The following is a 10894-nucleotide window of genomic DNA, read 5'->3' as shown; positions in this document are numbered from 1 at the left end:
CCTTAAGGGAGGACCATGTCTCCTCTGTTTCATCTTCCCCAGTGTCTACAGCCCTAAATTGTATAGAAATGTTCAACTTTGAATAAAAGTGCACAGCACAGAGACTGGCTTTCGTTTGGGGAGCAGGGAATGGTGGGGGATACAATTGTTTTTTATTTTTGGCTGCGTGACTTGTGAGATCTCAGTTCCCGGACCAGGGATCAAACCTGGGACCCTGGCAGTGAAAACAGATAAATCTTAACCAGTGGACCACCAGGAAATTCCTTGGTGAGAGACAATCACACAAGCTGGGAGGCAGGAAGTTCTCCAGCTTAGTGCCTCTCTCTTCAGCCTTGGTCAGAAGCCTGCCCCTCAGGAAATCACTCCATTCCCACCCCCCCCTCCCGCCCCCAAGTCCTTTACTTTTCTGGGTTAGTGTGTGATAGATGCTGAGATGCTGACTGGCTCACCCCGGGTGGCTGCTGGGCGGGGAAGAGTGTCTTCCCCAAATTCTACTACCACCACCCAGAAAAGGATTTTAAACAGGCACCATGGGAGGAGCCTCAGATTTCTACTCCCTTCTTCTAAATCAACAAATACAAGAGAGACATGGCAAGAGGTGGCATGTATTTGTTACTGTGCCTTAGGCTGATAAACCAGGGGCAAAAGAGAATAACCAAAGAAGGGTGAACTCCTGCAGTAAGGAAAGAAGAACATGGGCCTGAGACTTCAGCCATAAAAGAAGTGAGGATTCCCCTGGTGGTCAGTTTACATGTTCCCAATGCAGGGGTTGTTCAGTCACTCAGTCATGTCCGACTCTTTGCAACCCAATGGACTGCAGCACGCCAGGCCCTCCCTGTCCTTAACCATCTCCCGAAGCTTGCTCAAACTCATGTCCATTGAGTCGCTGATGCCATCTAACTATCTTGTCCTCTGTTGTCTCCTTTGCATCCTGCCTTCTACCTTTCCCAGCATCAGGGTCTTTTCAAACATAGCAGCTCTTTGCATCAGGTAGCCAAAGTATTGGAGCTTCAGCATTAATCCTTCCAATGAATATTTGGGGTTGATTTCCTTTAGGATTGATTGGTTTGCTCTCCTTGCTGTCCAAGGGACTCTCAAGAGTCTTCTCCAACAACCACAGTTCAAAAGCATCAATTCTTCGGCGCTCAGCCTTCTTTATGGTCCAACTCTCCCATCCATATGTGACTACTTGAAAAACCATAGCAGGGGGCCCAGGTTCAATCACTGGTCAGGAAACCAGCTCCCACATACAGAAACTAAAAGATCCTGTGTGCCACAACTAATATCTGACACAACCAAATAATAAAAATAAACATTTAAAACTGGGAATTTTATTATTATTAGTTTAAAAACTGTTTGTATTACTAAAAAAGCATTTAAATCAGAATGGTGAAGAAAAAGAATTTGATATAACTATCATCTGGACTTAACAATTATTACTATTTGGGAAGTGGGGTCAAAAAGTAATTATGTTAATATTTGCCACATTTAGGTCAGTTAGTATTTATTTATTTATTATTTTTTGTCTGTGGCCTCATCATGCAGCTTGAGAGGTCCTAGTTCCTTGACCAGGGATCAAATCCTGGCCCCTGTAGGGGAAACTCAAAGTCATAACCACTAAACCACTAGTGAATTCCCTCAGTTATTCTTTTTTTTAAAGTATTTTAATATAATTTACAGATATTTTGAGTTAAATCCTGAAATATTTTAATATGCATTGCTAATAAAAATGTTCTTATATAATCCCAATAATGCTCTTATGTTTCCCCCCAAATTAACAATCATTCCTTCAGTTTAGTTCAGTTGCTCAGTTGTGTTCAACTCTTTGCGGCCCCACGGACTGCAGTACTCCAGGCTGCCCTGGCCATCACCAACTCCCAGTTTACCCAAACATATCCATCAAGTCGGTGATGCCATCCAACCATCTCATCCTCTGTCGTCCCCTTCTCCTCCTGCCATCAGTCTTTCCCATTAATCATTCCCTAATATGACCTGATAGTCCATATTCAAATTTTCCCAACTATCCCCCAAAGATTTTTTTACTGTTGTAGTTTTGTTCAAAGTAAGATCATGTTGCTTGTGACTGTTTTGCCTCTGAAGTCTCCTTTAAGTAAGAGCAGTTCTTCCTCCTTTTCCATGCCATTGACTTGTTGAAGAAACAGTCACCCCAAATTGCCTTTGGAATTTTTCTAATTAGTTTCTTTATGTTTTCACTTACCTTGTTCCTCCAGCCCCCACATTTTCTGCAAACTGGAAATTAGATCTAAAGAATTCCTTAGGTTCAGGGAAGAATATTTGTTAGGTGAAGCAGTGTTCTTCTTATTGCCTTACATCAGGGCCACATAAAGCTCGTGGCGGGTGGTCTGGAGTTCTGTGTTTTTGAAGCTAGCTGGGGGGAAGCTAAGCCTGAGGGGATACAGGCAGTTAACCATCTCTGGATCTGGAGGCTGAGCTCCCACTGGACCCCAGTCTCCGTGGTTGCTGCCCTTAGCAACACAGTGTGGGTTGAAGTCAGGGAGGAGCCACTCAGGATCATCAGCTTGATGCTGGCAGCCTGGACTGGCCCAGTCCTCGGGGACAGGGATACCACGCTGGCAGTTCTTCCTTTCAGCCCTACTGTGTGCACCTTGCAGAAATGAGGAGACTAACAGGCAAAATTCCCCAGGACTGAGGGGAGATGAACCATTTCAAGACATGTTCACTCTGTCCTGCACTCTCCACTGTGTAGAGCAGGAAGCTTCCTCTTCTACTCTGGAATCTTTGGTGGCGGGTAGTGGTGGTGGTGTGGCTCAGAAAATTCCTGCCTCTGTTAGCTCAGTTTTCCTTATCTTCTAACTTGCAGTTTCTGCTTTAGATATGCTTTGACTGATTTTAAAGTTTAGAATGTCAGGGCTGGAAGAATCCTTGTGGATCATCTGGACTAGTCTCTCACTCAAGTATCCTCATTCTCCCTCATCCTTCTTAAAAACAGCTGCAGTAAGATGGTGAGACCAGGATGTTACCATGTAATTCTCTAGTCATCATTCACATTCTACTTTCTTCTTTTTTTTAATTATTTTTTTGAAGTCTAGTTAATTTACAGTATTTTGTTAATTTCAAGTGTACAGCAAAATGACTGTTTCATATATATATATTCTTTTTCAGATTCTTTTCCATTATGGGTTATTACAAGATGAGTATAGTTCTCTGTGCTATATAGCAGGTCCTTGTTGTTCATCTATTTTATATATAGTAGTGAGTATATGTTAATCCAAAACTTATAATTTATCCTTCCCCACCCCCACCCCCACCACTATCCCCTCTGGTAACCATAAGTTTTTTCTTCTATGTCTGTAGTCTATTTCTGTTTTGTAAACATGTTCATTTGTACCATATTTTTAGATCCCACATACAAGTGATATGATATTTGTTTTTCTCCATCTGGCTCATTTCACTTAATGTGATAATCTCTAGGTCCATCCATCACATGCCACCTTCTTATCTTTACCATGATCAGGTTCCCCTTGTTCCATAGTATACCATTTATTTTTTCTTCATCTTAAACAATAACACCTGTGAAATGACAGGCTTCATAGATAGTTCAATTTCTTTCTAAAATTTTATTAAAAGAAAACATACAAAAATGTTCACTGCCACCACACTTTGGGAAAGAAATGCTAGAGAAAAATTTACATCAGGGAGTCCCACCTCACTCTGCCTTGAGAACTTGGTTGGACACACTTATTAAGTCCTAAATTTATTTCCCAATCAGTAAGAAAGAGACTTCCCTGGTGGCTCAGCTGGTAAAGAATCCGCCTGCAATGCGAGAGACCAGGGTGTGATTCCTGGGTGGGGAAGATCCCCTGGAGAAGGGAAGGCTACCCTCTCCAGTATTCTAGCCTGGAGAATTCCATGGACAGAGGAGCCTGGCAGGCTACAATCCAAGGGGTCGCAAAGAGTTGGACACAACTGAGTGACTTTCACACACAAGAAAGAGACACTATACTATCTACAAGTATCAGTTACTAGCTGTGAAGGTTAAGCTTTTCGTGGAAGACTCCCGGGGACCTTTGTCCACGAACCTCTGATCGCCTACAATGGTGGAGGAGGGGAATGCAGAGAGAAGTCAGGCTGTGGCAAAAGTTACTTCTAGGCTAGGGATTAAAGCCTCAAGCTAGCGGTGGGAAAACGTCCCTTGGAAGCAAAAGCCTGTGAAGCTCCTGCCCTCTCCACCATCTCTCTGGGCACCCCAAGAAGACATGAACATGCAGTGCCAGTGCCACTCGCCTGGGGGACAGTGAAAACTTCCGGAAGCAGAGAGGAGAAGTCAGGTGTTAGGCCTCTAGGAGCTTCAGCGGGCTTCTGGGGCTCAAAGGAGGGAGGGCAAAGCAGGAAGGAGGGGTTTGCGGTTGGGGAGAGCCAGCTGGTCCACCCCTAGCCGGAAACTGGGGGTGGAGAGGCCCAGGCCCGGCCCACACCCGTCTTCCAGCTCCAGACTGGGTCCCAGAGGCCGGCAAACCCCACCCCGCTCCTCAGGGCACCTCGTGGCCCAGGCGGGTTTGTTTATGTATCCAGCTCCCTCCACCCCCAGCCCGGCCCTCCGCCCGCCCTCAGAGTGGCCCCGTGGGAGGGGGAAGCCGGGCGAGCCCCAGGCCGGCCCCCTCCGGTCCCCTCCCCTTCCTTCCTCCAGCCTGGGCTTTGGATGCCTGGGGAGGGCAGGTCCTTTTTATAGACCTGTTGAGCCAGTCGGGGCCAGTCTCCTTACTGGGAGTGGGAAGCTGGGGGATGGCTTATCTCTTTCCTCAGCTCTGGATTCTGGAGAGGACTCAGGGCTTCTTGTCCCAGGAGAGGAAGGAGAAAAGGAAACTGCTTCATGTTTGGTTAAAAAGGGAACTTTTTTTTTTTTTTTAATATTATCAGGCAGGACCCCAGTCACCCTTGGGGTGCAGACGTCTGGGGCTAAGTGGGGGGTGGGGGTAACTGGTGAGGGTAACTTGGCAGTAAGCACAGGTTTCCACGACTGGCGAGCAGAGGAGCCAGAAAAGGTTAGATATTTGGGGTGAGGGAAATGTTTTGATTATGTGTTTGTTTTAAGCTGGCGTCCCTAGGGGTCAGATTTAACTGTTCAGTGAAGCGGCTTTTTCACAGTGGGGTCCAGACCCCTCTCTGAACCTCTTGGGTGCCTCCAGCTTGCCTCCTCTAGCTCTCAAGAATGCAGATGGATCGTGTCTCTGGGCAGTTTCTCTTCCTCTTTCTCACCATCCCTTAAACCACCTCTGCTTTTATTCGCCAAAGGGTCTTCAAGCAGCAGGGACCGTGAACTGAGTTTACTGTCAGGCCTGTGTTCTTGCAGTCTTCAGAAAAGCATATTCCAGAAAGTTGGGCCAGAGTTCAGCTCCAGCAATAACTAGTGTTCTTGATGATGCCTCTCAGCTCTAAAAAGAAACCCCTCCCCCCAGCCTTTCTTAATTCTCCAGCACCTTCAAGACCACCGGAGCCATGGACCAGGACTAGTTGTACTGGCACTAGTTGCCTTCTTAATACCAGGTATTCTAGGCAGGGACGAACCTGAATGCTTCTCAGATAAGGAAACAAACCCAGCAAAGATGCAGAATGAGTCATTTTAAATAACAGTAGTAAAAAAAAAATAACAATAGTAAAGAATATCTGTAGCCTGTCCTGAATTTCTCATCAACAGGTTCTGAGCTTCTCAAAGAAACCTGACTTGTTAAGAGTTCTTAGTTACCTGTGTTTTCAGGGTCTTGAAAAGACTGAGGGATGTGTGATGATCCATTTAGCTTTTCCAGTCACCCACTGCCTTGTAAATGACCTGAAATGCGCATGATGTGAAAAATCAAGGTTTATTTTCTGAGACTTTATTTTCTTGTCAGAGATTATTTTTCTTTCCTAAGCTTCTTTATCTTAGAGTAGGTACGACAAGTAAACAGAATTTTAGTCAATGTGTTTTGTTCTTAACAGCTGTTGTTGAAAGTTTACCAAAGAGGAAAGTTTACAATGATGTTATAAAAGAAGAGTTTGGAATCATTTGTATATTTTAATTTGTAAAATATTCCTGTTACCAGATTGCTAAATGGTAAATCGCTAAAATCAAAAAGTATCTTCAAAATCAGGTTTAACTTGAAAAAGGCAACCAACCCAAGGCTGAGAATCAATCCTTGGGGTGGTACTATCTGAAGACCTATTCAGGATTTGGGGCACTGGGCTTCCCCTTTCATTTACCAAGTGTTTACTGTGAACTATATCCTAGGCCTTGAGGATACATAGTGAAAAGGCATCATCCCCCGCCCTCAAGATTACTTTGTCTGACTGGAGATGTGATATTTAGATACCTTTAATGGATGTATGTAAAAAGAGCATGGTGGATAGAGTTTACAGTAACTGGGGGGAGTTAGCAAAGATTGCATTAAAATTAGTTTTTATCAAAGAGAAGAGTTATGAGCCCAGAAAGAGGACCCGCTCAGTGAACTGTACTTTTAAATTTTGGAGACCCAAGAAAGCACGTTTTAGCGGAAAACTTCAACAAAGAACAAAGTGAAGGCTAAGAGTGTAGTAGACAGTTAGGGAAGATGAGCCTGAATAGGTGCAGGGCAGACCGATCGCCACACTGGAGTGTTACCACTCAACGCCTGTGTTCTTATGAGTGGTTTTTAAATGAGGACAACCCTCAATCCACATGGCTTTTTTTAAACACAGTCATTAGGAGTTATTTAAATGATTTCACAAACGGTTATGAAGACAAACTTAAAACAAGTTTATTCTTTTTGTTTGTTTGTTTAGTCGAAAGAAAACCTGTTCAGGTTTTCACAGATGAATTGGCCATGTCCATTTGCTCTCAGAAACTTAATAAACAAGCTTATGTTGAGGACGTCCCTCACAGGCCAGGTTCCGAATTCTGTCTCGTCCTGGAGAAGCAAAGAGAGGATATTGTGTAAAGGAGCGTGGCTCTTGAATTTCTGGGTCTAAAGCTAGGTCTTTTTTCTCACGACCTGGAATAAAACCAAACCCTAGTTCCTATTTCAGGTTTAGACTAGCTTAGAACTACTGGGGGGAAAAAAAAGCTTTGAAACTAAACAAAACAGTCATAATTTAAAGTATTGGCGCCTCAGAGGTTTCTCATCTATAGAAGAGCATGACAATTTCTTACATTGGTTGAAAGGATTAAATTAGAAATGTTCAGAGGACTGCGCCACAGTTTTAGTTCCTCCTCCCTCCTCCCCTCTCAGCAAGTTTGGGTGTGGTCTTTTGCTAAATACACTAAACAGCTGTTGGAATCTCCAGAGCTTGGTTTACAAAGATGAGTAATGCAGCTTCTTCCCTCCAGGAAGTTTCTTTCCTTCTGGAAGTTTCTTCTCTCAAGTTTCTTCCTTTAGTGCTTCTTAAACTGTGATTTAGGGACTAATCACCTGAAAGAATTGTATTCTCATGTTCCTCTCCAGAGACTATCATTTATTAGGCCTAAGATGGGGTCTAGGAATCTTACCTTTTTAAAAAAAAGCAGTCCAGAGAATACAGATAGATTGCCTGATATTCTGAGAAACTTTGACTTAGAGATGCTAGTAATAGAAATGTAATGTGATGTTTTGTAATAAAGTTATAAAAGAGGATGATACCATGTAAGCTATCCAGGAAGTACGTGCAGGATTTTTTTTTTTTTAAGAGCTAGAAGGTAACAAAAATATTTTCTTAAAAAAATTTTAAGCCCATTTAAAAAATTAAAGTCAATTTTATAAATGGTTATACAAGGCATTATTCATTTAAGAACTTATGTGATTTCTGTGACTTTCGGTGGGGTTATTCTGAGTTGAAATTTGGCACAACTCATTAGCTTTGTGATCTTTGGGAAGTTACTTCCTAGCCTCAATTTCTTAACTTAAAAAATACTAATATCTCAATTTACAAGATACTTACTAATAGCCTCTAATACTTACTAATAGCTTCCTCATGAGAATGATATTAGGAATGCAAAGTACCTAGCTGACCTAGGCACCTAGCTCTGTAGGCTTTTACCTTCTGGCCTTGCCCAGGGAAACATGAAGCCTCAGTTTCGGGGAATCCAGACTTTAAAACATGACAGTATCAAGTACTTAACTGTAGATAATGAAGTGACAACATATAACATACAAGTGAGAAAAGGTATGACCTTGTCACGTTATTGACAAGTCACCCAGGCCGCGGCCACAAAAACTGGGATAAAGGAAAGGCAGAATGGGAGGCCAGAAATTCAGGAAAAGTCCTTTTATGCAGTTGCAAAAAGCAAGAACTCTATTTTGCTATTTTGCTTTGCTTACAGCGTATTTACAATTAAGGGGGCTGCGGAAAGTGGCTTATAGGATCTTGATTATGGGAGGTTCTCCAACATAGTTTAGCTTCAAATGCAAGCTCTTGAAAAGTTAACCCGCCTGAAGTAGCCAGCACCAAACGGGGAGAATTTAATAAAATGGCGTTTGCTGGAGTCTCACAAATACCTCGCAAATCGGTCAGCGCATTAACTGGCTGTGTGAGAACTCTCACCAGAGTTCTTGCGCCTGTACCCACAGGGCTTATACCGCATTCAGAGGCATCCGCCTGCCTCTCCGCCCACCCCTAAAGGGGTGAGACTCGAAAAGTACTTTTAAGAACGGTTAAATTAAGACTCAAACGAGGCTTGCTGTCAAGGCAGAACTTTGCGCCTACTGGCTCCGCCTGACACTTGTTGAGCTGCACGGTTCAGCTGAAGCGTTGCTACCTAATCACTGTAAAGACGTCCCCAGAGGAGGGCCAAAATGGCGACGGACTCCTCTTGGCACAGCCCTGTTCCCTCCCGGCTCTGGTAACGCCCATCGGCCAAATGGAGGCGGTGCCTGACCTCCCCCCCCGCCACCTCATTGGACCGAACGACTGAGGCAGAGGCCAATTCTCCTCTGCCCACTCCAGGTTCTTGCCCTCAGAGCTCACATGGCATTCAATTGGCTTTTATACACGTCAATTTGCGTCCTATCGCGTCTCTTTTCAGTGTTAGTCCAATCATAACTTTCCTGGCTGCCCGCCTGATTTCTGATTGGTTTTGATCCACTTCATCCTATCCCATTCCTGTCTACTTCTTACCTCCTCCCACTAGGACTTTGCCCAGGCACGTCCGAGCTTCTGGTTGGTTGGTGTTCTGTCATTCCAATGAAAGCTCGTCCAATCCCTACTACTCACGGAGCCCGCCTGGCAGTTGACTGGCTTCTTCCCAAGCCCATCATCTTTAGTTCCTGCCCACCTTCACTTCCTGCCTCTTTCATTGGCCTCTAAAACTGAGAGGCCGATCTTTTGGGGCGGACACCACGCACGCAACTTTGTCTTACACGCCTTAGAGAGCAAGCGAGCCTTGGCATTGGGCAATCTGCTCGTCTTTCTTCTGCAAGTCCCTCCTATCTCCCTCCCTCATTGGGCGGGGCAGCAGTAAAGGGGCGGGGCCTAGGCCGGGCTTGTGGCGCGCTGCTCCCTCCTCCTTACCCCCCCCTCCCTGTCCGGTCCGGGTTCGCTTGCCTCGTCAGCGTCCGCGTTTTTCCTGGCCCCCCCCAACCCCCCCGGACAGGACCCCCTTGAGCTCGTCCCTCAGCTGCTACCATGAGCGGTAAGGATGAGTCCACTCCAAGCTTAGGGGTGGGAGGAGAGTGAGGGGGCGCGCGCGAGGGCCGACCGGGCGGTCCCCGCCGTGAGGGGGGGCGGGCGGGAGGCGGCGGCGGCGGCCTTGGTCCCGCCCGGGGCGGAGGGAAGGGAGGGAGAAGGGGCAGTGGCGGGGCCTCCGAGGAGGAGGAGGGGGATGGGCCACCCGCCCCGGGGGAGGGGGCAGCGTGGCCTCGCCCGCCCCCTGCCCGCCCCGGCCACGGGGGACGGGCCTTACCCCCCACTACTCGGCTACCCGCCTGAGGCTCCTCCTGCCGGGGGCTGGAGCCGCGGGGGCGGCCCGAGCAGAGCAGGCCCCGCCCGGGCCAACCGCCTCCCTGGTCCGCCCTCTGGTCGCCGCCGGCCCCAAGGCCCTCCCCCCTTCCCCCTCAGCGTAGATTACCCCTCCCCCCGTAAATTACCCCTCCCCCCTACCGTCCCGCCCTTTCCACGCCCCACACCCCGAAACCGCCCTTTCCCTCTAGGGCCCGCCCTCTAGCCGCCCCGAATCGCTTGATTTCTAACCCCTGGACCTCTTTAGCCCCTTTTAGTATTTATAAATGTTTCCCCACTCAAACTTTTTATCTGTTCTTTTCCCCTTTCTCCTCCTTTTCTCTTGTTACTTTTTACACTTGAGTTTTTCTCTTTCTCTATTTCCTTTGACCCTAGTTTTTAGCAAACTTTCCATCCACCCACATGTTTTATGCCTTATCTATCCTTTTTTTCCCCCAGGTTACTTTTTCAACATGCCCACCGACCCTCGTATTTCCTGTACGAAAAGCACCTTTTCAGTGTTTTCTGTGTTTAATTTTGTGCAAAGGAGAATTGAGGTCCAGTTTTGGCATCACTGAGCTTAGATCACATCCTACTGGTCTGCAACTGTTCCTTCTCCCCGAATCCTTTTTTTTTTTTTTTTTTTAATATTGGCTCCTTTCACCTTCCTGTTAGTCATTTGTTTCATCACAGCCTCTTTTACCCATTCTCACTTTACCTTTTGCTTTCTCCAATTTTAAAAGTAGTTTAAAATTCTTTTTAGACCAAGATCACTCCATGGATGAAATGACAGCTGTGGTGAAGATTGAAAAAGGAGTTGGTGGCAATAACGGGGGCAATGGAAATGGTAGTGGTGCCTTTTCTCAGGCTCGAAGCAGCAGCACAGGCAGTAGCAGCAGCAGCGGAGGAGGAGGGCAGGTAAGTGATGATCCTGACACAGTGGGGAAGGTGCTGAGAGGCTGTAAATATCCTTAGAAGACTGTCTTTTTAC

The 10894-nt window shown here is 46.0% G+C and overlaps 1 protein-coding gene and 1 long non-coding RNA gene across 2 annotated transcripts in view; one reads left to right on the top strand and one right to left on the bottom strand.

Moving 5' to 3' along the window:
• Positions 1-6727: 6727 nt before the first annotated feature.
• LOC139030820 (uncharacterized) lies at positions 6728-9499 on the bottom strand. Its single transcript, XR_011483229.1, has 2 exons — positions 9085-9499; positions 6728-6902 (listed from the first exon to the last, which is right to left on the bottom strand). It is a non-coding gene; the product is annotated as an uncharacterized lncRNA (long non-coding RNA).
• The window catches only part of SP1 (Sp1 transcription factor), a 33681-nt gene continuing 32270 nt past the window's right edge, over positions 9484-10894 (top strand). Inside the window, exons 1-2 of the mRNA XM_020895067.2 lie at positions 9484-9598; positions 10667-10821. Of these exons, the coding sequence (XP_020750726.1) occupies positions 9592-9598; positions 10667-10821 (162 nt within the window). The 5' untranslated portion in view covers positions 9484-9591. The remainder of the gene's footprint in view (positions 9599-10666; positions 10822-10894) is intronic.

This window comes from Odocoileus virginianus, chromosome 24 (assembly GCF_023699985.2).
Source record: "Odocoileus virginianus isolate 20LAN1187 ecotype Illinois chromosome 24, Ovbor_1.2, whole genome shotgun sequence".
Lineage (NCBI taxonomy): Eukaryota > Metazoa > Chordata > Mammalia > Artiodactyla > Cervidae > Odocoileus > Odocoileus virginianus.
The sequence above is the reverse complement of the archived record's forward strand: the minus strand, read 5'-3'. Positions and strand labels throughout refer to the sequence as shown.